The following is a 24,554-nucleotide window of genomic DNA, read 5'->3' as shown; positions in this document are numbered from 1 at the left end:
AACAAAAATGTTTTCTGCCTCAACTGAGCAGTTAATGGGATGACAAAACTAATCTGGTAGTGACACTACAGCAGATGAGTTACAGACACCTCCTTTCATGAGCCCCAACATCAGCTCTAATACCACACACACACACACGCACACACACACCTTCTAAATTGCTTTTCACTTCACTTTTATCTATACATCTTAACCTCTTTATCCAACTCATCTTGTTTTACATCTCCCATTGTCTGTATACTTTTAAATCTATGCAGCCCTATGTTTTTTCCTCTTCCATATTGTCAGCCATCTTCTCCCTCAAGTAGCCTCATTCAGTAAACTTTCTCGCGCTCCAATACCCGCATCGACCATACAAGCTTGAGAGCCTGTGGTAAACGGCTGCAAATCCCATTTCGATTGAGTCACATTGAATTAAGCATTCAGCAGGGGGCAGGGCCATTGCCACATTCAGGCAGGCGTTTCTGTCCGCTTGTGTGGATGCGTGTGTAGGGGGAATGGGTTTGCTTGTGTGTCAGGAGGGTGGATGTGGGGTCAGAAATTCTCATTCACTTAAGCGTGTGCGTGTGTGCGCTCAACTTTCCTAATGTCGGCATAGGTGAGTTCTCTCTGTGCCGTGTTAACAATGGAGGATGTCAGGATCTGTGTCTGCTGACCTCTGAGGGAAGGGTCAACTGCAGTTGCCGTGGTGACAGGAAACTTTTGGAGGACGACACCTGCATAGGTAATACAAGCCAGGAATTCATAAAAACAAAAACTATTTTATTAAAATATTATTTTTTAAATTTGCTGATCTTACTGTGCAGAAGCTCTTTTGCATGGAGTCAAAACCGTAGTAACGCAACAAGCAAAGACTGAGATCAGGCTTTGAATGGATTTGAATGAGCGTTGAAAAATGTCCATGCTGCGTGCCGTGGGTTAGGCATCTCTTCCTAAGTGCATTTTTATGTCTTTGCCTCACAGCCCTTAACACTACGTGTAACAACATTGATGAGTTTGAGTGTGGGAATGGAGACTGTGTTAACTACACCCTGACTTGTGATGGCATGGCCCACTGCAAGGACAAGTCTGATGAGAAACAGTCCTACTGTGGTGAGTGGAGCGTTTTTCTCCGTCAAGACCGTGTCAGTCATTCTCTTGTTGTTGAAGTGTGTAAGAGTCCACATCATATCCTCTCTGGTTCTCAGCCAACCGTGTGTGTAAGAAGGGCTACAGACGGTGTGTGAATGGCCGCTGTGTGGGCCATAGCTCCTGGTGCAACGGGCAGGATGACTGTGGAGACAATTCGGATGAGCTCTTCTGTAACAGTGAGTCGAGGGTTTTGATTAAAACAAGTTTTCTTCTGCCTGCAGTCATTTGATATTTTAGAATTATATTGTACCCAAACACTGTGTCTCATTTTCGTGTGTGTCAGCCACACTGTGCTCAGCCGATCAGTTCCAGTGCAGAGACGGAGGCTGCATCTCCAACTCCAGCAAGTGCAACCAGAAGGTGGACTGTGAGGATGCCAGTGATGAGATGAACTGCAGTAAGTTCAGCAATAATCAGACTACCTATAATTAGAAAAGCCAACACCAGCTCCCAGGCCCTGGTAAAAAGTAGCTCTGCTCTCTTTGTTAAGCTGCCACGGACTGTTCCAGTTACTTCCATCTGGGAGTGAAGGGAGTGACATTTCAGAAGTGCGAGTTCACCACACTCTGCTATGCCCCTTCATGGCAGTGCGATGGAGCTAATGACTGTGGAGACTTCTCTGATGAAAGAAACTGCCCAGGTATTTCAACAACCTCTGAAATACACATATTATCTCACAGCTAAATGCAAATGCATTATTTAGGGAAAAAGTGAAATTATTTTTTCACAGACGGATTAGAGCTAAAATTCCAATTTGGATTATTCCAATTGGAACAGAAACAAAAACAATGAATGTTTTCGACCCTTAAATTGCGGTATGAGTGGAAATTCTCCCTGAAAAACAGCAAAGTAAATTAATTTTTCTTCATTCATTTCTTTCTTCATGCTGGCTTAACTCCCTGATGTTTTCTTCTTTAACTTACCACTTGTCTGTTACTGTGACAGGGAGTGGGAAAACAAAGTGTCCGACGCCCTTCTTTGCCTGTCCTAGTGGACGTTGTATCCCCATGAGCTGGACTTGTGATAAGGAGAATGACTGTGAGAACGGTGCAGACGAGGCTCACTGTGGTATGTTTAGATACCTTACTAGAACCTAAACAATTTGAAACAGACCATTGCTTTGTTTTTGCACTTGTATTTTGCACTTTATACATTCTTTCTGGTCCTCTAGATAAGTTTTGCTCAGCTTCCCAGTTTGAGTGTGGGAACCACCACTGCATTCCCAACCGCTGGGTGTGTGATGGAGCCGACGACTGTGGTGACAGCAGTGATGAAGACAGCAAGTGCAGTGAGTTTTGGGCACAAAATACCTGAGTGAACACACATAAATGAACCAAACATAGTTCTAATAAATCTAGAACCAAAAGAATTTCGACAGCAGGACATTTCTTTGGGAAAATATGAGCATGCTCTGAATTCTGACGCCAGATATAAGGATATTGTGATACTCTTTTTAGCTATGCCTTAAATATTTTCGCATTTAATCAATTTTCTGCGGTAACTGTGACGGGGATTACTTCCCATTACTCTGTTGCAATATGGACTAAAACACTGGGATGTATGCAAAGAATTGAGGTTTTAATAATAATTTTATGGTATTAACAATAACATAACAGTTCCCATTCTGCCTCTGAACTATTCCAAAAATGTAATCATCGATCATCAATTATTTTTGGAGTTCATAGTATATATTCACAAATTTCTCAGGGCAATGAAAGGCATTAAAAGCTCATTAAATAACCTCTTTCCATCACAGAGACCAAAACCTGCAGTCCCGAGGCATTCCAGTGTCCTGGATCTCATATGTGTATCCCTCAGCGTTGGAAGTGTGACGGGGACAAAGACTGTCCTGATGGAGCTGACGAGAGTGTCAAAGCTGGCTGTGGTGAGTGCGGGCAGGGGCAGGATATGGTCAAAATAAATATAAATACATTTTAAAAGGTAGAGAGACAACAGAAGACAAATCCATACTGCACCTGTTGGAGTATAAAACCTATTCGTCTCATTTACTCACCAAATATTTTTATGTCTCAGTGTTCAACAACTCATGCAAGGACAATGAGTTCATGTGCCAGAACCGACAGTGTATCCCCAAGCACTTTGTGTGTGACCATGACAACGACTGCAGCGATGGCTCAGATGAATCCCAGGAGTGTGGTGAGTGGAACCATGATCTCTTGTTCCTGGTGGGGCAGTTTAAAAAGCTCTCTTCTCCTCACTCTTGCTTTTAACAATGGCCTGATCTTTCCTTCACTCTGGTGCTGTTTTTTGCTGCAGAGTACCCAACGTGTGGACCCAATGAGTTCCGCTGTGCCAACGGACGCTGCCTCATCCAGAATTCATGGGAGTGTGATGGAGACTTCGACTGCCATGACCAGTCAGACGAAGCACCCAAGAACCCACATTGCAATGGCCCAGGTAAAATTCACACTGCCGCTCCGGAGGTGTTGTCATGAATCGACATTGACAGATTTAGCCAGATGTCTAATTTTCATCTGTAGCCTCTGAGCATGTCGATGTAAGAAAGAAAAATGCAGCCAAGACAAAGGACGCCATTATAGGACTAACAGCAGATCAATGATACAGAAAGCAAACATGGAGAAGTCCTGTCCAGTATGAATAAATACTGCATGTTAATGCACACAAAAGTGAACATGACACTAGTGTTTTTTATTATCTTTTTGGTAACTGGAAAGCACTCTCAACAGCTGCGACTAAAAACTGAACCGGTTGACCTTTTCTCTTCATTTGTTTCCCGTTTAATTTCTGTCTTTCATGGAACAGAGAAGAAATGCAACGACACTACGTATGCCTGCAATAATGGAAACTGTGTCAATGAGACGTTGCTCTGTGATCACAAGGACGACTGTGGTGACGGCTCTGATGAGCTGAACTGCTTTATTAACGAGTGCCTGAACAGCAAACTGAGTGGCTGCTCTCAGCTCTGTGAAGACCTGAAAATAGGCTTCAAGGTAAGTGAACACTGTGAAATTCTGACCTGATTTCTCCAGTCATGAATGTGAAATGTAATCAGTCTGCATTTTTGCTTTACCTTCTCCGTACTTTGCCTCCTCACAGTGTAGATGCCACCCAGGCTTCCGCCTGAAAGATGATGGGAAGACTTGTGTCGACGTAGACGAGTGCACAACCACATATCCCTGCACGCAGCGTTGCATCAACACACACGGCAGCTTCCACTGTCTGTGTGTGGAGGGTTTCCAGCTTAGTCCTGAAAACCCCACCATATGCAAATCCACCTCTGGTAATAAACATGACAGATTAATAACATTCAGGCAAGTGTTTCAGGCAAATCCACTCACATACAATGTCTCCCTCCCTGCAGATGAGGAGCCCTTCCTGATCTTTGCCAACCGCTATTACCTGAGGAAGCTCAACTTGGATGGATCCAACTACACACTGCTCAAACAGGTGAGGCTTGCAGATACAGAATGTCCTTTTGAAGTGCCTGGAAAACCTTGCAAACCCTCCGGCAGGTGTTTATCGCGCGCCCAGGCTAATGCAGCTCCTGTGCATTGACAGGGCTTGAACAATGCTGTGGCTCTGGACTTCGACTACCGCCAGCAGATGATTTATTGGACAGATGTGACCACCCAGGGCAGCATGATCCGACGCATGCACATCAATGGCAGCGATGTTCAGGTCAGTGTAGTAGCATCTTGTCCAAGGAAGATAGGGGACAGCGAAATGTGCTGAAAATACCTGCCTGGCTTTACATTTAAAATGATTAATTAATCCCAATTTGTATGCACGTGTGTGTGTGCACCAAAAACCCTGGAAAAATAATTAAATCCTTCATTGAGGCACAGACTTAGAAAGGATATACCGCTTGCTCATTTTTAGGTCCTTCATCGCACATCACTCAGCAACCCAGACGGCTTGGCAGTGGACTGGGTGGGAGGAAACCTGTACTGGTGTGATAAGGGACGGGACACTATCGAGGTGTCGAAGCTGAATGGAGCGTACCGGACAGTTCTGGTCAACAACGGCCTGAGGGAGCCACGTGCTGTGGCTGTGGACGTACGCTATGGGTAAGAGTGACACGACACAACTTTTGAAGATCTGGGCCAACGGAAAGTTAGAAAGTTAAACTGTCTACTTCATTATCAATTACATGCAGTAAAAGTATATTAGACTGACTTTGAAATTCTGCACTTTTGTGATGTTTCAAAGTGTTTGAAACCACAAGACATCTGGAACCTAGTGGATGTTAAATTCTGAGTTGTTTTGACCAATAAACTTAACTAACACAGCACATCCCTGACAGGTATTTATACTGGTCAGACTGGGGTGACAGCCCCCACATAGGGAGGATTGGGATGGATGGCACCAACAGGAGTGTCATAGTGGAGGATAAGATCACCTGGCCCAATGGTCTCACACTAGACTTTGTTAATGACCGCATCTACTGGGCTGATGCTCGGGAGGACTACATCGCATTTGCCAGCCTGGATGGAACCAGCAGACACACAGGTAATGCACATAAAGGCACAGAGGAGTGTGTTTGCGCACTTTTCCAGTTGTTGCTGCCAACTTATTTGTTTGTGTACCTGTGCCCCTGCAGTTCTGGCTCAGGATATCCCCCACATCTTTGCTATGACCCTATTTGAGGAGTACATCTACTGGACAGACTGGGAGACAAAGTCCATCAACAGAGCTCATAAGACCCTGGGAATCAACAAGACCATGCTGATCAGCACCTTACACAGACCGATGGACATCCACATTTACCACCCATACCGCCAACCTGAAGGTTAAAACAAGTCACCTGTCATTCATAACCACGTGTAAATCTTGACATCTGCCGTGGTCCCTGCCTGATCTGCTCTTAATTCCACCTGTGTACATTTCCTTTGTTCTTTAGTGGCTGACCACCCATGCCAAATCAACAATGGAGGCTGCAGTAACCTGTGTTTGCTCTCGCCTGGAGGGGGCTACAAGTGTGCTTGCCCCACTAACTTTTACCTAGCAGCTGATGGCAAACAGTGCTTGTCCAACTGCACTGCAAGTCAGGTGTGCAATCTGGAGGTTATCATTTTTGACATATAGCCTGTATTAACACATTATTAATCTGAATAAGAAAATCATTCTCTCTTCTGCCCCTTCAGTTTGTTTGCAAAAATGACAAATGCATTCCATTTTGGTGGAAGTGTGATACTGAAGATGACTGCGGGGACCGCTCAGATGAGCCTGCAGACTGCCGTGAGTGATGGCTGCAGCCTAGATAGACAAAATGTTTTGGTTTTGTTCTGGTTAATAATGTGCTTTGTTTTCTCACTGTAGCTGAGTTTAAATGCAGACCAGGCCAGTTCCAGTGTGGTACCGGCATCTGCACCAACCCAGCCTATATATGCGACGGAGACAATGACTGCCAGGACAACTCTGATGAGGCCAACTGCGGTATACACACCTACATATACCTACAGATTTGAAATGTTTTTCTTAACAACCCATATCCTCTGTGACACATTCTTGGTTGTCTTCTTGGTTCTAGACATCCATGTGTGCCTGCCCAGTCAGTTTAAATGTACCCAACCCAGTCGCTGCATCCCTGGCATCTTCCGTTGCAATGGACAGGACAACTGTGGAGAGGGAGAGGATGAGAAAGACTGTCGTAAGTCTTGTAGTTCCCCTGAAGTTGCTCCTTTTCATTGTCAGGTTTTGCCCTGCTATTGGCCGTGCCTAAGGATAGCGACCTTAGTCGCTACAGTATGCCCATCTGTTAATTAATCTGAACAACACTCTGGTCCAGAAAAAGATAGCTCTACAATTTGTAGCCAGACTAAAATATGTCCCCAGAGGATGAATCCCACTGATTGTAGTGGCCCCTTGACCTTTCCTTTATCGCTTCCCTTAGGCCAAAGTTTCCACTTAATCATATTTTCTTTCAAAATCTAATGAGCAGATAGGTGATTGTTGAAGAGTTTCACACTGCCCAGACGATCTCTGTCCATTTTGACCTTTCCTTTAGCAATGCCCTTAGGCCAAATGATGTTGCATAATGTAATTGCCATGACATTTTCTGAGCACATTCATCCTCTACAGAGCGAGTTTACATGAACTTCTCCTTTGTGGCATGGGTCAAAATTTACATTTTAGCACCATGAACTGCAAGGCTGTAAGAATAGCAATCACCATGTTATTATTCGATGCATATTGCAGTCTCAAGGTGCCGCAATAGGTCTTTAGCATTGCAGCCTTTTTTTTTTTTTAATGTGTAGATTTTGTGATTAGATAGCAGTTCTTTTTTCATTTAGTGTTATGGAGTAAGTGCTCTCATCTGTCTGTCGCTTGTGCAGCGGAAGTGACATGTGCCCCCAACCAGTTCCAGTGTGCCATCACCAAGCGCTGTATCCCGCGGGTGTGGGTGTGCGACAGGGACAATGACTGTGTGGATGGATCGGACGAGCCTGCCAACTGCAGTAAGACACAGCTTATTATTAATGCACCAAATGAAACCTCTACACAAGAAATAAGTCTCCATTACAGCGTGAAAGCGGTCCTCTAATAGAACCTGACCGATTATATTGATGGGACTGTCAGTAAGATAAAAACTGAATCTAGAAATTATTGCACTGACATGTGGAATTTAAAAAGATAAGTTAACATTAAACAGCCACAACAGGGGGGGAGCACTGATTTTCCCTTCATCATTATTCAGCTGTTGAATATTCAGTTGGTCATTATTGAGGCTGATCAGAACTCAAACAGGAAAGGTGCATTTTACAGCATTAATAATAACACTGTTAGCTTTATTATCTGTTAATTATTTGGTGAAGCAGAGTGAATACGCTTGTATTCCAGTGTTAAGGTGTCTAATCCATCAACTCCCCTCTGTTGCAGCCCAAATGACATGTGGTGTAGATGAGTTCCGCTGTAAGGACTCGGGACGCTGCATCCCGGCACGCTGGAAGTGTGATGGGGAGGATGACTGTGGAGACGCTTCAGATGAACCCAAGGAAGAGTGTGGTAAGGAGAGAGTGGTAGAAGGAGAAATGAAGTTAGTGCTGGAGAAGATATCTGGTGCAAAACAGAGCTACAGCCATATCTGTACTCAATGTGTCTGTTTGGTGCACAGATGAGCGGACATGCGAGCCGTACCAGTTCCGCTGTAAGAACAACCGCTGTGTGCCTGGCCGCTGGCAGTGTGACTACGACAATGACTGTGGTGACAACTCTGATGAAGACAAATGTGGTAGGCTTCTTCTGTTTTTTGGTTCATTTTCTGGAGGGACACTGCTCGCTCACACAGTCACAACCACAGCTCATTGTCTGTATGAAAACAATGATTTAAAATATGAGCAGACTTCAGATGCAACAGGTTTCAACGGTAAGCAGTGTACCACTTTCAATGTGTGTGTGTGTGTGTGTGTGTGTGTGTGTGTGTGTGTGTGTGTGTGTGTGCTATATTTACTCTACTGCAAGCATGGTTGAGCCTTTAATTTCTTTTTAGTTAATTAGTTCTGTGGCCATTTGCACATCTCACATCATCTCATGTCTATTTTGCATTTCACACTGGCCTGTTGCTGTGAGCCAGAGGTAGGTGTTTTCACAGTTTCAGCTCAACCATTCCCAACCTCAGCTACCCAGTCCTTTGTGTGCCCCCCAGCTTGTGTTTTGTTCTGAGCTTTTTCCTTCCTTTTCAATCCAACTAGCTCCTCTAGCTCCTCCACTACATACAGTGCAGAACGTTGTACCATCCCCACCTCTGTTCCCCATGAGTCAACCTTGTGATTTGAATAACCAGCTTTATTTTATTCATTTGCGTCCAGCTCTCAACAGAGAACCCTGTGTTCTTTTAGCAGTCTGCTCTATTCCCACCTTTTCTCTTTTCTTTTCCTTATGCCTTTCCTGCTCCTTGCCTCTACTCTCTTTTCATACTTAATTATCCTCTCTCACCCTTCTAAGCTGTCTTCTCTTTGTCCTCAGTGCCTCGTCAGTGTTCAGAGAGCGAGTTTGCCTGCACAAATGGCCGTTGTATTGCTGGGCGCTGGAAGTGCGATGGGGACCATGATTGTGCTGATGGTTCAGATGAGGTATCACTTAACCATTTCCTTCCGGATTAAATTTACGATTTAAAAATTGACATGGCGGGGGTACTAATGAAAATGCTTCTCTGTTTTCAGAATGGCTGTGATGTCAAGTGTGACAGTGATCAGTTCCAGTGCAAAAATGGCCATTGCATCCCCATCCGCTGGCGCTGTGACGCTGATGCTGACTGCATGGATGGCAGTGATGAGGAGAAATGCAACAGTAGTGGTAGGAAAAACACAAACATATTTTCTCTCCTGGGTGTTTAGTCAAAAATAATGCTGAAAGTGTGGATGCATGCAGCAGCTGACGTGACGTATCATTTATTCCGCTCTCCTGTTCTTTCACCTTCGTCTTTCAGTGGCTAGATACTGCCCCCTGGATGAGTTCCAGTGCAACAACACTCTTTGTAAACCCCTGGGTTGGAAGTGTGATGGTGAGGACGACTGTGGAGACAACTCTGACGAGAACCCAGAGGAGTGTGGTGAGAATCACTATGTTTCACATGTCGACATTGCTCCTGAAGACCTCTTGATAACCTGCTTGCAAAGAGTCTTCTCTACACCTCTAATGTTTCTCTCCTCCTGTCCCTTAGTTAAATTCCAGTGTCCGCCCACAAGGCAGTTTCGCTGTCATAACGACCGCGTGTGTCTGCCAATATCAAAACGCTGTAACGGAGTCAACAACTGTGGGGACAACAGTGATGAACACAACTGCTGTGAGTTTGTTTAATCTTGCTATAGGGAAAATTTTTAAATAGACTGACAGAGAAAATATTTTAGTAGTTTACTGTAAAGTCACATTAACAATATAGGAACACATTTTATTTAAATTGCAATTACATTTTGGATGACTTTTGCACGTGATAATCTGGGTATTAACTAACTATGTGACACCTTTACTCCATCACAAGTGCCTCCTTCCACGCCAACATGTCAGAAGGATGAGTTCCAGTGCTCCAACGGCCGTTGCATCAGCGCTTCCCTGCGCTGCAACTACTTTAACGACTGCGAGGATTATGGGTCTGATGAAATCAACTGCAATAAGAAAGGTGTGTTGTTTCATAGTACAGTATTTGTCATAAGGAGAGTGTACATTCTGTGTGGCTATCAGTGTGGATACATGCTCCTTGTTTCTTCACCTCCAGACACGGTGCTGAATGACTGTCGCAGTAACAGGACAGTGTGTGGAGATGGCGATGAAGCTCACTGTGTGGTGAACGGCACCGACTCTTTCTGCTCCTGCAAACCCGGCTTCCAGCCCAAAGGACGTAACAGATGTGAAGGTACAGTTTTCTCTGCCCTGGCTTCATTTTTCACATATTATGTTATGGCTAAAGCTTTCTCCAAGACTTGAAACTATATGCGTTGTGTATCGTGTGGCCTTGGGGTGTTGCACAGATAAGAACGAGTGTAAGCAGTTTGGAGTGTGTTCCCACATCTGCAACAACACTAAGGGTTCCTACAAGTGCAGCTGCCACAAGTACTTCACCAGAATCAACGACACCTGCAAGGCTGATAGTGAGTACTTCTACCATAACTGACTTTTGTTAGGTCTCCGAGCCAATGTTTATCTATGTCCGTACACTTTGTACACTGAATTTTGCTTTCCTGCCTTTATTTTGTCACATCTGTGCTCTACTACAATGATCTGATTGTTCCTCTTCTGGCCTGACATAATTTCCTGTGCATCCCCAGCTCCAAGACAAGTGCTCTATATCGCTGATGACAATGAGATCCGCAGCCTGGACCCTTCCATGCCAAACTGGCGCTATGAGCAGATCTTCCAGGGTGATGCCAACGTGCGCATTGATGCCATGGACCTGCACGTCAAGACAAACCGCATTTACTGGACAAACTGGCACACGGGGCGCATTTCTTCCTACGACTTGCCTTCTTCCTCCTCCTCCCCTAATAGCAACCGTAACCGACGCCAAAGTGACTCCAGGGTCACCAACCTGGAGGTAAGTGTGTATATGATAGCTTCCGTGTGCGTATGATGTAAAATATAAAAAATATGGGTAAAGTGAGACAACTTTTGGAGGTTCTTACTGCACTTTCTGGGTCTCTGTGTCCAGATCCCTGATCTGAAGATGCCCCGTGGCATTGCTGTGGACTGGGTGGCAGGGAACTTGTACTGGACTGACTCTGGTAGAGACGTCATTGAGGTGGCCCAGATAAGTGGAGGACGCCATCGCAAAACCCTCATCTCTGGCATGATCGATGAGCCTTATGCCATTGTGGTTGACCCCCAGAGAGGGTGAGTGGGGCTTGGGAGACTGGGGGTGCAGTTAAATAGGAAAAAGAAGCTTCTTGTAGAAAATCACGAAGATGCAAATGCAGATTCAGTTGTGATAACAGCAGTGATGAATGGAGCTTTTACATTGTCTCGATTAGGAAAATGTACTGGGCAGACTGGGGGAACCACCCCAAGATTGAAACAGCTGCCATGGACGGAACCATGAGAGAGACGCTGGTAGAGGAAAACATCCAGTGGCCAACTGGTAAAACACACACACACAAACTTATACACAAACACCTCCTCCTCTCCTTAATCATCTCTTCTATACCAAATAAGAAAGTGTGAGTTCTTAATCTCTACGGTTACTAATTCTGTTCTCTGTTTGTACAGGTCTGGCGGTGGACTACTTCAACGAGCGTCTGTACTGGGCTGATGCTAAACTCTCCTTGATCTGCAGCGTAAGGCTGAATGGCAGCGATGCAGTTGTGGCTGCAAACAGCATTAAGAACAGTTGAGTGGCACAAAGTCACAATGGCACAGTTTGTGTCGTAACTCACACTAATGATCAGTCTTTATCAGTCAGGACAATGTGGGTGGACAATGCAAGATTGTGTAGATCAGCATATATACTGTCACAGAAATTTCCATAACTTGTCTTCTCTGTTTCTCCATAGAACTCCATCACCCCTTCAGCATTGATGTGTTTGAAGACTACGTCTATGGCGTCACCTACATTAACAACTACGTCTTCCGAGTGAATAAATTTGGCAAAGGCTCCATTGAGAACCTGACAACTGGAATGAACCACGCCACAGATATAGTTTTGTACCACCGCAACAAACAACCTGAGAGTGAGTAGAAAAAGGTCTCTTTCTTAACTCTTAACAACAGCAATGATCACTAAAACAAAGACAATCAGGAAGGTAACGCTGAAGCAGGTAGTTACTTATCCAAATTTTTAATGCTGGTTCTCTGTCTCTCCTTGTCAGTGACAAATCCCTGCGACAGGAAGAAATGTGAATGGCTGTGTCTGCTGAGCCCCAGCGGCCCAGTCTGCACCTGTCCCAATGGACGCACACTGGACAACGGCACATGTGTGGAGCTGCCCACTCCCACACTGTCTCCTATCTGTGAGTGAACAGTCAGACATAAAGACACACGTTCCCACATACAGAACCCACACTGGCACTGGCATCTGAATCCTGCCTCATGACTGAAAAACTTCCTCTCAACATCCTCTACAGCTCCTCCCAGTGGTCCCTGCTTGGTCCAGTGTATGAACGGTGGCACCTGTTTCCTGAATGCCCACAAGCAGCCCAAGTGTCGCTGCCAGCCTAATTATGGCGGAGATCGCTGTGAGATTGACCAGTGCAGAGACTACTGCAAGAATGGAGGCACATGCACACCTTCCCCTACAGGTATATTTTGGACATTGCAAGCTGGCGATGGCATATTGTGTTATCTTTCTTTCACTAGTACAGTAGAGGATAACATTGTCGTTAAATAAGGGCAGTCTTTCTTTTTCTGTTAGCCCAGCAATGTGATACATTCTTTTCTCTCTTTCCCTTCTTTCTTTATTCCTTCATATGTCTGTCCTGCCACAGGCTCTCCTACTTGTCGATGCCTGACAGGCTTTACAGGGCCAAACTGTAACCTGCACACATGTAAGGATTATTGTAAGAATGGAGGCAACTGTACAGTCAGCGCTGGAAACCAGCCAAGCTGCCGCTGCCCCCCTGACTTCCTGGGCAACCAGTGCCAGTATAGTGAGTGTTGCCATTATTGTAGCTGAGTTTAATACAAATTTAAAAATGTTGAAATACTTCTGCTGACCAATGAGGAAGAGTACAATAAAACTCAGAAGTGCAATCTGAGTATTTGTAATAGATTGTAATGTGGTTGGTAAGCAGTGCACTTACGTGTGTGTGTGTGTGTGTGTGTGTGTGTGTGTGTGTGTGTGTGTGTGTGTGTGTGTGTGTGTGTGTGTGTGTGTGTGTGTGTGTGTGTGTGTGAGCAGGAAGCTGTGAAGGCCACTGCCTGAACAGAGGTACATGTCTACAGAGTGAAAATGGCTCCCAGCTATGTCGCTGTCTGTCCCAGTACACTGGCAGCACATGTGAAATAGACAAGTGTCACTATTGTCGTGATGGCGAGTGTATCACCAGCAACAGTTTTTCGCCTTCAGGGGACTTTACCTGCCGGTAAGAACGCTCACGGTCACGTAATTTACTCAGCATCAAACAGACCCCAAAAAACAAACGCAGACATGTAAAGTTGTTGCGTCTTTGTCAGTGTTGCTCACAATTTTTTCTGTCTTCAATAGGTGCACAAATGGCAGAGTCCAACCCAGCTGTTACACATGTGATACAAATGAGTACTGTGCAAATGGCCAGTGTTCTATAAACCCTGTCACTCGCCTGCCAGAGTGCAGGTGAGAAGCAGACTGTATTCATCCATATTTGTTTTCATTTGTGTCTAAATATCTCCAGTGTGTCATTGCCTACATACATATCTCCATTTTCTCTGTTCGTGTGTGTGAGTAGATGTTCACCAGGCTGGGCGGGGCATCGCTGTGAGTCCGTGGCCAGCACTGACAGTGCCTCAGGTTCAGGCGGGCGTAAGTCGACACTTCAACGATGACATCTAGGGTGACTTTGTCAAAATTTCCCCTGCACCCTTCTTATATATGAGCGTGTGTGTGTGTGTGTGTGTGTGTGTGTGTGTGTGTGTGTGTGTGTGTGTGTGTGTGTGTGTGTGTGTGTGTGCGTGTGTGTGTGCGTGTGTGTAGGCACAGCCTCCATAGTGATCCCTGTGCTGCTACTGTTGCTGCTGGTTCTGCTGGCTGGAGGAGCGTTGTTCTGGTACAGGAGAAGGATGAGAGGGTGAGCACCAGTCTAACACACCCACAATAGGCAGACCTCTTTTTGCCTTTGTATTCCCTCTTTCCCTCCCTCTTTTTCTTCCTTCTTTCCTTTCTTCGGTCTGCACTTTTCCTCTCCTCTCTGTAATGGCATCTCTTCTGCTCCTCAGGTCTAGCCGGCCCGGCAAAACCGGCTCCAGGCGCTTGCGGTAACGGTTGCCAGGGTTACACTTTTCCCTCCATACCTTCAATCAGTTCTGCATCCTGATGCTCTCTTTTTCCCTCTCTCCCCCTCACTCATGAGTCTTGGTTGCTGTGCAGTGTTTGGTCCTGTGGTGAATGTTGCGCCATTTTCTCTGATGTTCATGGGAACTACAGCTCATCATGCCCCTACAGTGTTTCTCCTTCTAAATTAATTGCCCTCTACTGAGCAGCTCCAGGGCAGATCTATTGAAAAGATGCATTGAATAGATCTGTCAGTGCTCTAGATCTCTCATACTGTTGTCCATCATGCCGTGCCACGTTGTACTGTACTGTGCTGTGGTGTGTATTGTGGTAGTGTCTCTCATAGTTGAGACATGAACAGCGCAACGGCATTCTTCCAAGCTCAGATTGGAAAATGCAGTGTGAAAAATCCAGCATTTACTCATAGATAGATACCATAGTCGATGCAGCTATTCGTAGCATATTTTACAGGATCTATTGTGGGTTTATTGTGGTCTGAAAGAATAGTCTCTACATTAACAGTCCCATGTCCAGGTCTACTGTGTCTGGATCTGTCCTGGGCTACTTGAATGCTGGGTTTGTGTAGGTGCCTGTGCTGTGGCTTAGTTCCTTCAGCCTGGATAGTGTTGAGAGTCTGGCAATGCCTCTTCCCTCCCTTAGTAATGTGGCTGTGTCCCTGCTTGCCGTTTTTAGGCTCCTATAACTTTGAATAAGACACGAAGGTATGACTGTGCCCTTAATATTTTGTGTAGGGCCAAGGGCTTCCAGCACCAAAGGATGACCAACGGGGCCATGAATGTTGAGATTGGAAACCCCGCGTACAAGATCTACGAGGGTGAGCCTGATGACGACGCCGGGGAGCTGCTAGATGCAGACTTCACACTGGACCCAGACAAGGTAGAAAAAAATGCATATATGTATACATACATACCACAACCTCCTGCACATGATATAATACCTAATGAATGACTTTCGATCCTTTCCAGCCCACTAACTTCACAAACCCAGTATATGCCACTCTGTACATGGGGGGTCACAACAGCCGCAACTCTCTGGCCAGCACAGATGAGAAGAAGGAGTTGCTATCGCGTGGAGATGAGGAGCCCCTCGTGGACCCACTGGCATAGACTGTCCATCGGCCTGAATCATGCTATTCCAAACACACCCCTCTTCTTGCCTTTTAAAGAAAAATGAAACAGAAAAAAAAAAGATAAAAAGTGTGAGAGAAAATTGATAAAAAGTGTGAACACTGTATAAAATGTACAAAAATGAAGGACTACTTTTGTATGTGATTGCAGTATTATATTTTGTTCTTTTGAGATTCCTCTGGTCAAAAATGAATAACATTTTCTATGAGAGATTTTTAATTTACACTTTGTCCCTTACCCTTTACCTAAATAGCCACTACCTCTGTGCAAAATGAAATGGAAACAAGAAAATCAGAAGAAAAGATGCTATCATTGGAGCAATTTTAATTTTTTATTTTTGTATGAATTGTATAGAAAAGAAAAAACATTGTTCCATTTCACCAGTGCCAACTGTTTGTTGTTTGTGTTGACTTTGAGCGGGAAAAGCAAAACTCAAAGTTTTCTAAATCGGTACATATGTTGTCTTGCTGGGTTTCTTGGCAAGGTGGTGAGACAGATTTGTGATAGCACCGTTTGTGTATAGCACATGTAAAATGTCAGCACCAGATGGCAACTACAGTATTTCCACATAATTTTTTTCTCAGAGAACAATGTTCATGAAATGATTGTGTTGTCTTCCTTGCACAGAATATCATAATTTACGGTATAGTGTATACTGTAGGCTTTATACCGTAAGATTTAAAGCAGGTATGTTTGTTTGTATCACATTGTGTGACAGTTGGAGCTGAAATGTGCGTTGCTGTAATGAGAAGACTAGAGGCGATTTGATGTGAGATTATGGAGTTTGAGAATGAGGAAGTTGGTCATGGGTTAAACATTCCAGGCAAAGTGGTGGATGGAGATCACAGATGTAAAGAGATGGTAAGGATGAATGCCTCCATGGGTGGGCTGTTGGCTGTGCATAAAGCTGGCTAATAATGGGAGGGCCATAGCAGATACAAGACTTTAGTGGATAGTGTCATATCTGCACCATTTAGCTGTACAAGGGTCTTCCTCCAGAGGGAAAAGGAGGCTGCAATTCTGGTAACATGGGAGGAAAAAAAGATTGAGATTGGTCTTTTGCTTGTTTATTTCTACAGTTCATTTTTTTTTTTTTTTTGTAAAAACCAGATAGCTGGCTGGCTTTGTGAGTAGATTTATCTTTCTACCTTTAGAAGATCAAAGTCTGTATGTTCACAGTTTTGTAATGACTTAGTCTTAATTGTATTATGTTCATTTGGTCCTCAGTATTTCTCTGTTTTTAATGAGCTCTTTCTGATCCCTCACTCTCTGCCCTGCTGCTGCTAATGCTACCATTCTGGTCGCTCTGACACGTCCTTACACACTCAGCCTCTGTCCCAAAAATGCTGCTTCTGTCAGACATGTGTCAGCCATATCTTAATGCATGTGAAAAGTAACACAGATCTTTGATGTAACTACAATAACAAGTTTTTATTTTGCTTACCTGTCAGCAAGTGTTATTTTATGCTGTTGTATATGTTTTGTCTTTAATTGAGAGAGAAGTACAATCATTTTACCTAAAGAACATTTTTGCAAAATCATACATGCATTTTCAGAATTGTTTTTTGATTAGTCTTTTGTTTTTTAATGAAAAATGACACATAGCTTTTATAGTACACAATGCATGGAGGCTCAGACTTTCTTCTGGAAAGAGAATAATGTTTAATTTTTGCTGGAGTACTTTACAAACTAAATAACAGATATTGTTATAAATAAAATTTTAAAAATTGTACAGAAAACAAGCCAGTGTGTTTTGTGTTTTGTTCACAACCTGTTGCATTTCTTCTTTCACTTTATCAGCGAGAAGTACAATGATGAGTCCGTGTACAGTAGTACTTTACTTTATACTTTCCCCCCACTGTCAGTATGTGGGTGGAAAGTATAAGTAGTATGTCAAGTAATTATCTCTGTTAAAAAGACACCTGATAAACATAAAAAAAGTAATCAGACTAATAGTACAGTAAGTACTTTTAGTATTAGTTGTCCCAATGTATTATCTCATTGTACACATTAGTTAAATAAGACCAGTAACATGTACCCATCATGAGGCAGCAACATGATGAAGTAGACTCTACTCTGTACTGTGTCAACATGACTGAAGGTGGAATTACTGATACTAAAAAGTAACATGCTTGAAAAATTCCTTAGCAACCAAAGTATCTGCAGCTTCTGTGAGAACTGTACTCCGTCCATGTTTACCAAGGTTTTACTCCTCAGACAATTATTGCCATATTTATGCTTTAAAATGTTTGTCAAAGCTTCAGATTATGTGTATGATTCCCTTTCAAAATACTGCAGACAATAATGTATAATATATATTGTGATCTATCTACACTGTAATATAGTCAAACAGAGAAATATGTTATGTTGCTTACAGTCACTACTGATTTACAGTGACTACTTATTGTGAAAGATTACTTGCAAATTCTTTGACATTGTCCTAGCCAAGATGTTAAATGAATCAGGTGTTTCCAGCCTTGTACACGCATGAAAATCAAGTAAGTTGTTCGTTTGAATTACACGACATCTTATATTATATTATATATTTCTCTAATACAACAGGTCACTTACTACTAAACACACTACTGAATTAAAAAATGACAAAACCCTCCTCAGAAAACAAAGAATTTTATTTTTAGCAAATGAAATGGAAATATAAATTGGGTATATATGTCACACAAAGCAACAACAATCACCAGAAAAAAGTCGACCAAAAAGGTAAGCAGAAAAACCTGTTCTCAAATATTCTGCATTAGGGGTGTATTCTGTCTGTGGGGAGGAAGGCTGTCATCCAGGTTTAGGGACACCCCGGGACATCCAGAAGGATGCCATAAGGACCCCTCCTAGTGTTGATGCATTACACATTACACATACAGTATGTTTAGTAGAGTAGATATTTGCATACGAACTGATATCTGACTTCCAGGACAAACAGTAACAGAAAATCTCCATATTTCAACGAGTCTTTACCTGTGACATGTTCTTTCTGTGCCCACACACAGCAGTGTACCCACAGATGCTGGTTGGTGGAGGGTCTGTCCGGCATCATATACCGTATGTTGGTAACATGCTGTGATGCTGGCGCAGGGGTCCTGATGCGACGTGATGCAGGAAGGAAAAATAACAAGACCAACTTTAGTTTCATAAGCCGTAGCCTCCTCGAAACAAAGAGGTCTTGTCAACATTACCTTAATCGGTTCCAACACACTGTCTATACAGTGTTTCACAGCTCAAAAGTGCAGCAGAGTGAAACATTGATGTAGGAAAAAGTGGGCCAGATCCAGCTTTTTATTCATGTGAAAACCATCAACGGTTCTTTGTGTTCTGTCCTGTCTGTTTTATGCTGTGAAGAGACTGACATTGGCTGATAAAAGCTGATACACGTCCGAAATAGTCTGTGAAGACTAAAATGTACAAACTTTCAGCAAGCCGTCATCTCTGCAGGCACATCAATGTAAACACAAATCCATCACTTGCTCTCTGACATAGCTAGTTAAGCAAAGTCCAGAGAAAAATTACGGAGTTGTGCTGCTGTATAAGCAGACATCCGGGCTTTTCTGTGTCAAACTGTGTTAACACACAGTGAATAGTAACAAGCCACAGTAAGTATACGTATTTGTGTTTGCAGCAGATTCATTGAGCAAACAGTTTAAAAAACAATCATTTCTTTATTGACATATCATGTCACCCAGGACTTATGTTAAATGTTGGCCTTATTACCTCCTCCAAGGCTTTCTTTTCCCCCATGTCTGTTTGTTGGTTTATTTGTCAGCAGGATTATGCAAAAAGTACTGAACCGATTTGCACCGACCTTTGTGGAGGGATGGGGCATAGCCCACTGAAGAACCCCATAAATTTAAAAAAATAGAGGGCACCTGATACATTCATGGGCCCCATTCAGCAGAGAACAGAGTATTTGGTCAGATGGCTACATCCCAAACTTCGATTAACATGTTACAGGGGGATTCAGAATATAATTAAAACAATGCCTCTGTATTAAAAATGATTTACTTTCTGACAATTTATTATGCAAACATCTCTGTAATGAGAAACGGGGGATGGGTGAGGCTTTAAATGTTTGTTTCTCAAACTCATCTGTAGAAAAAAACATTTGGAGAATTTGCTGTTTTGAGAAGCCTTAGCAGGTAAGCGTAAAGTGTTGTGGAAGTGAAATCAAAGGAGAATCTTTCTTTGGCCATAAGATTGTAAATGTTAATGACCTTATTATGGTCAGTTGGGATGTCCGTCTCGATGGACAACAGCAGAAGATCTGAGAGTCATCCTTCTCCACATCTGTTTCCAAGCTGGCTCTTGACCATCTTCAGTTTTGAGGGCACTTTATCATGTTTTTTCTTCCCAATTTTTTCATTGAAATGGTACCCAATTCTGCACTTGAGTATTTTAGACTGTGGGGTCCCCTAAATGGTTCTTTTTCCCCTTTTTTTCCACTAGGATGGACATGTCCTTGTATCTGCCCCAAGTACTGTCTCTGTCAGCCATATCTTAACGCATGTGAAAAGACAAAAACAATCTTTAATGTAACTACAATAAGAGGGTTTTTATTTTGTATACACTAAGTTGGTTTAATCATTTATTTGGTAACCAGTAAATCAGATCATGTGTACTGTAGACAAGAAGTTAAATTTATATGTGCAAGTTTCATTCTTACACTGTTATAAATTGAAAAAATAGTACTTAAAAAAAACTGAAGAAATCCATCAGATAAAATTATGCTTAACAGGTGAAGATAATATATGTTGCTAAACAATAAACTCTGAAGCTGTAAATGCTGTCTGGTGCACCTCAAAGAATCCCTTAGTAATAATATGAAAAATTACAAAAGAAGAGACAGACTACAGTACTGGAATGCACATAATACTTTATGAGCATTCCAGTAATTGCTTGTTTGAAATAATCATCTTAATTCTTGAATTTCTTCGTGCATGTGAAATCAAACTTGCGACAACAACCCTCCAAAGTCACTTTGTATCTAAGTCTTCACTTGATGCCTTTAGCCTTCAGCTCCTCTTTCACTCTGCTCAGATAGCCAGGGTCAGGATACCCAAAACTGTATAAAGAGAGCATGTACAAAGGTTAATGGAAATATTTCAATAGACTTGACATTGAAAAAGAATATATAAAAGAGAAGTAAGAGATTCAGAAACCATACTGTTCTGGCCCTCCGGAAGTGGAGGTTTTGTGGTGAATGTCATTCCAGGTCACCTGGCCCTCTAATCCAGTTGTTCTGGATGTCCCAACAGTGAAAATGAGCTTCTGAAGAAATGCTTTCCTCAACAACTGCAGCACTTCTATGCCCTCTTTGTTGTCAGGCAGATATGCTGTTCTCTTAATACCAATGTAGGGCTGTCCAGGTTTGGGATGTTTTTCCTGCAAAGGGAGATTGAAAGGTAGACATAATTAACAATGTTATAAAATTAACATAGAAGTATACAAAATTCACACGCAATTTACACTATCTCTTCATATATTTAAATTAAGGCATTTACCATTTGTATTCCATCTGGAATGTGATAGGTGATGACTATAGTGCCACAGTTTGGGAATCCAGGGAGGCGTGAAGATTGTGTTGTGACTAACATTTTTCCATCTGGCTGGTCTCCTTCTATAATGCCGAAGACATCTTTGCACACAGGACAGATGGGTCCACTTGCTCTCTTTGCTTGTTCAAGGCATTCCTCACAAAATTCATGTTTACACTTAAGCTGTTTCTTATTGATGAATGTATCCATGCATATAGGGCAGTCTTCATCCTTACTGTCTCCTACTGTTGCTGCCCATCCTGTGGGTGCTTCAGCGTTGTGCATGCCGTATCTGGCCTCGCCATTCGAAACAGGTCCACTAGAGGCCCCCTCTAACGGATAATCATTGCTCAAGTTCTTCGGTGAGTCGAAGAACCCACTGGCACCATGGTGTTGGGTGAACTTCAGGGGTGATGTTGTAATCCACTGGTACAGACGAAGAAGAGCTCTGACAGCATGGCTCTCCATTGACACGTTGCCTCCAGATCTTTTGTAGCAGGCTTTGACATACACTTTTCCTTCACTGATGCCTGATTCCCTTAAATCCACATCAAACTTAGTTTTTATCTTAGCTACTTGCTCATTATAGGAGGTAGTCATCAGCCTCCAGGAGCTCTGCTCCATGGTTAGTCCTGCATCAGCGAGAGGGTCTTTGAAGCTCATGCCAATCGTCAGTGATGCATCGTGAAACGCCCATGTAGACTCTCCAACAGAAGTGCTGGTATCCGTTAAGGTTTTCTGTGATATATTTAAGGACTTTGTGATGGCATCTTGACTTTGGCTTGGCCCACATACGGTCATTCCTTCAGAAGATAGAGTAAGCAAAAGCTTGTTTTCGTTTTTCTGGATAATTTTCAGAATGTCCCCCGAGTCTTCTGGATCTATGTACTTGAGAGGAAAAACTGAGCCATTGGATTCAGCTAAGGAGTTCTGGACGAGGCCTGTAAACTCAGAGAGAGCTTTGTGTGGGTCTCCGTCTTTCTGGTGTGGATGAAATGTTATCTTCACTTCTGCCTCAAATTTAACTCCATTCTCTTTCTCTATACGTTTAATTTCCTCCTCGTAGACATGGCTCACATACCAGAAATGGCCAACAGGACAGGTGCATGTCACCTCTCCATCTTTAGATTCTGCTGCTGAAAAGGTGAAACTACTTTGTTGCCCTGGTTGCACTTGCTCCTGGATAAAAAAACAATGTATTTATTTTGTAAAAGGCATTCATTTTTTTAAAAGTAATACATTCCTACTGATTTACTGCACAGTACATACATGTTGTGGGTCTGACACAGATGAAGAAGGGAGACTCATTGAAGCATTATCTGGTATTTGCGTCTCCAGCTCTCGCATTCTCGGACTAACAGACATTACTTTGACTTTTTTCCCGTCTTTAGTGGTCAGTGTTTGTCCACTCAATTCCTGCAGCCCACTCAGAGCTTAAAAGAAGACCAACACAAATGAACTTGCCTCCAAAAGAAACAAAAGAAAAGAACAAATGGAATTGCAAGACCAATATTAATACAGAATGCTGCTTAAAATATATTGAATTGGAATCAACATAAAATCTTAGTATTGATTGTGAGATTTAATTTTAACTTAAAAATTCAAACAGTCATACTGCACCTGAAGCAGGTTTTATCCTTATCAAAGCGCTCCCATCTTCTGAGGCTTTTAGAACTGTGCAGTCTCCAACAAAATTGATTCTGTTGGCCCAACTTTGAAGAACTCTCGCTAGTTCCACTTTGTATTTCTGCACCACATAACCCACTGACCACTGGACAGAGAGAGTGGCGTGAGCTTCATCTTCATTCTGTAATAAAGTCATCAGAGCCTTAAACCCATGATACCATTATTGACATTTTTATATATATATATGTGTGTTTGTGTGTGTGTGTGTGTGTGTGTGTGTGAGAGAGTGTGTGCATTGGAGGTCATGTTTTTTTTTAACTAACTATGGCTTTAATTACATTAGAGTTTTATTTAGTGTTGATAATGTAGTTGCCATTTCATATGCTAACATATATAACCAAAGTGGACATCCTTCATGGAGCAGAGAGCATTTGGCTGGGATTATTTGGAACTAGCATAGTCTATCCTGGGAATCCGTGACTTAATCTTCATACTTTCATTTTCACGTACACTGTACAGACCTCGACATGGATTTTCTATCCACTTGTTTTTAGTTCTTAACGCAACTGCTCCTGTCTCATGGAAAAATTATTTTACTCTGCCAGTATATACTTAAAATCAGAAACTGGAAATTCACCCAGACTGGCTGAAGTGTTATGCATTACTGATCACGGATGTACACACACACACACACACACACACACACACACGCACACTCAAAAAACATACCCACCTCAGCAGGTGGCTGGATTTCACTCGTATCTTCACCCTACACCAACCATGAGGCAAGACAGGATATTTAAATAAAAAAGAAAATGGTGGCAATTGACACAAATGGTATTGATCCCACAAATTATTAACACCGAAGCTCCCTCAACATTTGCCTCTCATACTGTCCCAATGATCAGCATGAGTTTGCAGCCTTGTCTGATATACAGCTACTCACAACTTCCATGGGCTCTGGCTCACCGTCTGACATTTTGACCGTCTTCTCCCTTCAAGAAACAGCAAACATTTAATGACAAACATGGCAGCAGCGGTTGCTGTGGCCGTGTTGTAACAACCAACAATTCTTTTTCTTTTTCTTTTTTTGGTGTACTTATATAGAAACTGCGCTCAGAAACCGTGGACATTACGTTTAGAGGATATTCCCCCCCTCGACTCCACTTTCGGTTACGACAGGCCGATGCAGACTTCTGCCGGCTTTACCGCGGCTTTTCCACTCGTCGCTCGGATTTTTGACTCCGCTCCCGACACAGCGCGGCGTCGCAGGCTTGATGTCTTGGTAGCTGAACTTAGACGCAGCAGGTGAAAACGAGTTGAGCGGATTTCTGGCGCATGTGACTCCCCCCTCGCCTCGACTCGACTCGCCTCGACTCTGTGCTTCGGACGCGGCCGCTTCCTGGAAAATGAAAGCGAAAGCGTCGCGGCTGTTAGCGACGCAACGGCCGCCGACTTCGTTTTAAATATTCGGAAGTGCAGCCATTGGCTCAGTGTTTCTGTTGTAAACTTATTTTTAAAGATTTTTCAGACCTTTCAGAAAGAGGTGGATGCAATGCAAACACTGTGAAGTACATTTACAAGTGCTGCTCTTAAGGACAGCTTCGGGGTACTTGTACTTCACCTGGGTGTTTTGTGCTGCTTTATACTTTATGCTTTACTACATTTCAGAGGCAAATGTTGTGCTTTTCTACTCCGCGACATTTTTTTTTCTTTTGACAAGTGCAGTTAATT

General features: G+C 43.1%; 2 protein-coding genes across 2 annotated transcripts in view; one reads left to right on the top strand and one right to left on the bottom strand.

Annotated features, from left to right (window-relative positions):
* Positions 1-17,383, top strand: part of LOC120807505 (low-density lipoprotein receptor-related protein 1-like) — a 93,076-nt gene extending 75,693 nt beyond the window's left edge. Inside the window, 45 exon segments of the mRNA XM_040159647.1 lie at positions 599-724; positions 964-1,092; positions 1,188-1,307; positions 1,415-1,528; positions 1,622-1,771; positions 2,077-2,199; positions 2,303-2,419; positions 2,888-3,016; positions 3,166-3,288; positions 3,409-3,549; positions 3,916-4,103; positions 4,210-4,393; positions 4,475-4,560; positions 4,672-4,791; positions 4,993-5,180; positions 5,417-5,622; positions 5,714-5,902; positions 6,014-6,162; positions 6,258-6,351; positions 6,433-6,549; positions 6,644-6,763; positions 7,449-7,571; positions 7,993-8,118; positions 8,228-8,344; positions 9,079-9,185; positions 9,276-9,408; positions 9,542-9,664; positions 9,776-9,898; positions 10,094-10,231; positions 10,328-10,465; positions 10,581-10,700; positions 10,878-11,143; positions 11,258-11,439; positions 11,577-11,683; positions 11,812-11,931; positions 12,096-12,272; positions 12,411-12,551; positions 12,666-12,839; positions 13,026-13,187; positions 13,439-13,622; positions 13,745-13,852; positions 13,965-14,038; positions 14,210-14,303; positions 15,259-15,403; positions 15,493-17,383. Coding sequence (XP_040015581.1) covers positions 599-724; positions 964-1,092; positions 1,188-1,307; positions 1,415-1,528; positions 1,622-1,771; positions 2,077-2,199; positions 2,303-2,419; positions 2,888-3,016; positions 3,166-3,288; positions 3,409-3,549; positions 3,916-4,103; positions 4,210-4,393; positions 4,475-4,560; positions 4,672-4,791; positions 4,993-5,180; positions 5,417-5,622; positions 5,714-5,902; positions 6,014-6,162; positions 6,258-6,351; positions 6,433-6,549; positions 6,644-6,763; positions 7,449-7,571; positions 7,993-8,118; positions 8,228-8,344; positions 9,079-9,185; positions 9,276-9,408; positions 9,542-9,664; positions 9,776-9,898; positions 10,094-10,231; positions 10,328-10,465; positions 10,581-10,700; positions 10,878-11,143; positions 11,258-11,439; positions 11,577-11,683; positions 11,812-11,931; positions 12,096-12,272; positions 12,411-12,551; positions 12,666-12,839; positions 13,026-13,187; positions 13,439-13,622; positions 13,745-13,852; positions 13,965-14,038; positions 14,210-14,303; positions 15,259-15,403; positions 15,493-15,633 — 6,236 coding nt within the window. The 3' untranslated portion in view covers positions 15,634-17,383.
* A 2,749-nt stretch (positions 17,384-20,132) lies between these two features.
* On the bottom strand, positions 20,133-24,178 carry LOC120783485 (E3 ubiquitin-protein ligase DTX3L-like). Its single transcript, XM_040116544.1, has 8 exons — positions 23,957-24,178; positions 23,767-23,815; positions 23,554-23,589; positions 22,815-23,001; positions 22,464-22,627; positions 21,162-22,373; positions 20,825-21,042; positions 20,133-20,722 (listed from the first exon to the last, which is right to left on the bottom strand). The coding sequence occupies exons 2-8, from the start codon at positions 23,797-23,799 to the stop codon at positions 20,653-20,655; spliced, it is 1,920 nt and encodes a 639-aa protein (XP_039972478.1). The 5' UTR covers positions 23,800-23,815; positions 23,957-24,178; the 3' UTR covers positions 20,133-20,652.
* Positions 24,179-24,554: the final 376 nt, after the last annotated feature.

This window comes from Xiphias gladius, chromosome 21 (assembly GCF_016859285.1).
Source record: "Xiphias gladius isolate SHS-SW01 ecotype Sanya breed wild chromosome 21, ASM1685928v1, whole genome shotgun sequence".
Classification (NCBI taxonomy): domain Eukaryota; kingdom Metazoa; phylum Chordata; class Actinopteri; order Istiophoriformes; family Xiphiidae; genus Xiphias; species Xiphias gladius.
This window is presented reverse-complemented; position numbering and strand designations above follow the sequence as displayed.

Excerpts from the sequence above, each read along its gene's own strand:
- LOC120783485 (XM_040116544.1), bottom strand. The coding sequence starts at position 23,799 with ATGTCAGACGGTGAGCCAGAGCCCATGGAAGTT. Across the intron at positions 23,002-23,553 it reads AAATCCAGCCACCTGCTGAG|AATGAAGATGAAGCTCACGC; the intron begins GTGGGTATGTTT and ends ACTTTATTACAG. Across the intron at positions 20,723-20,824 it reads ACTTCCGGAGGGCCAGAACA|TTTTGGGTATCCTGACCCTG; the intron begins GTATGGTTTCTG and ends CTCTTTATACAG.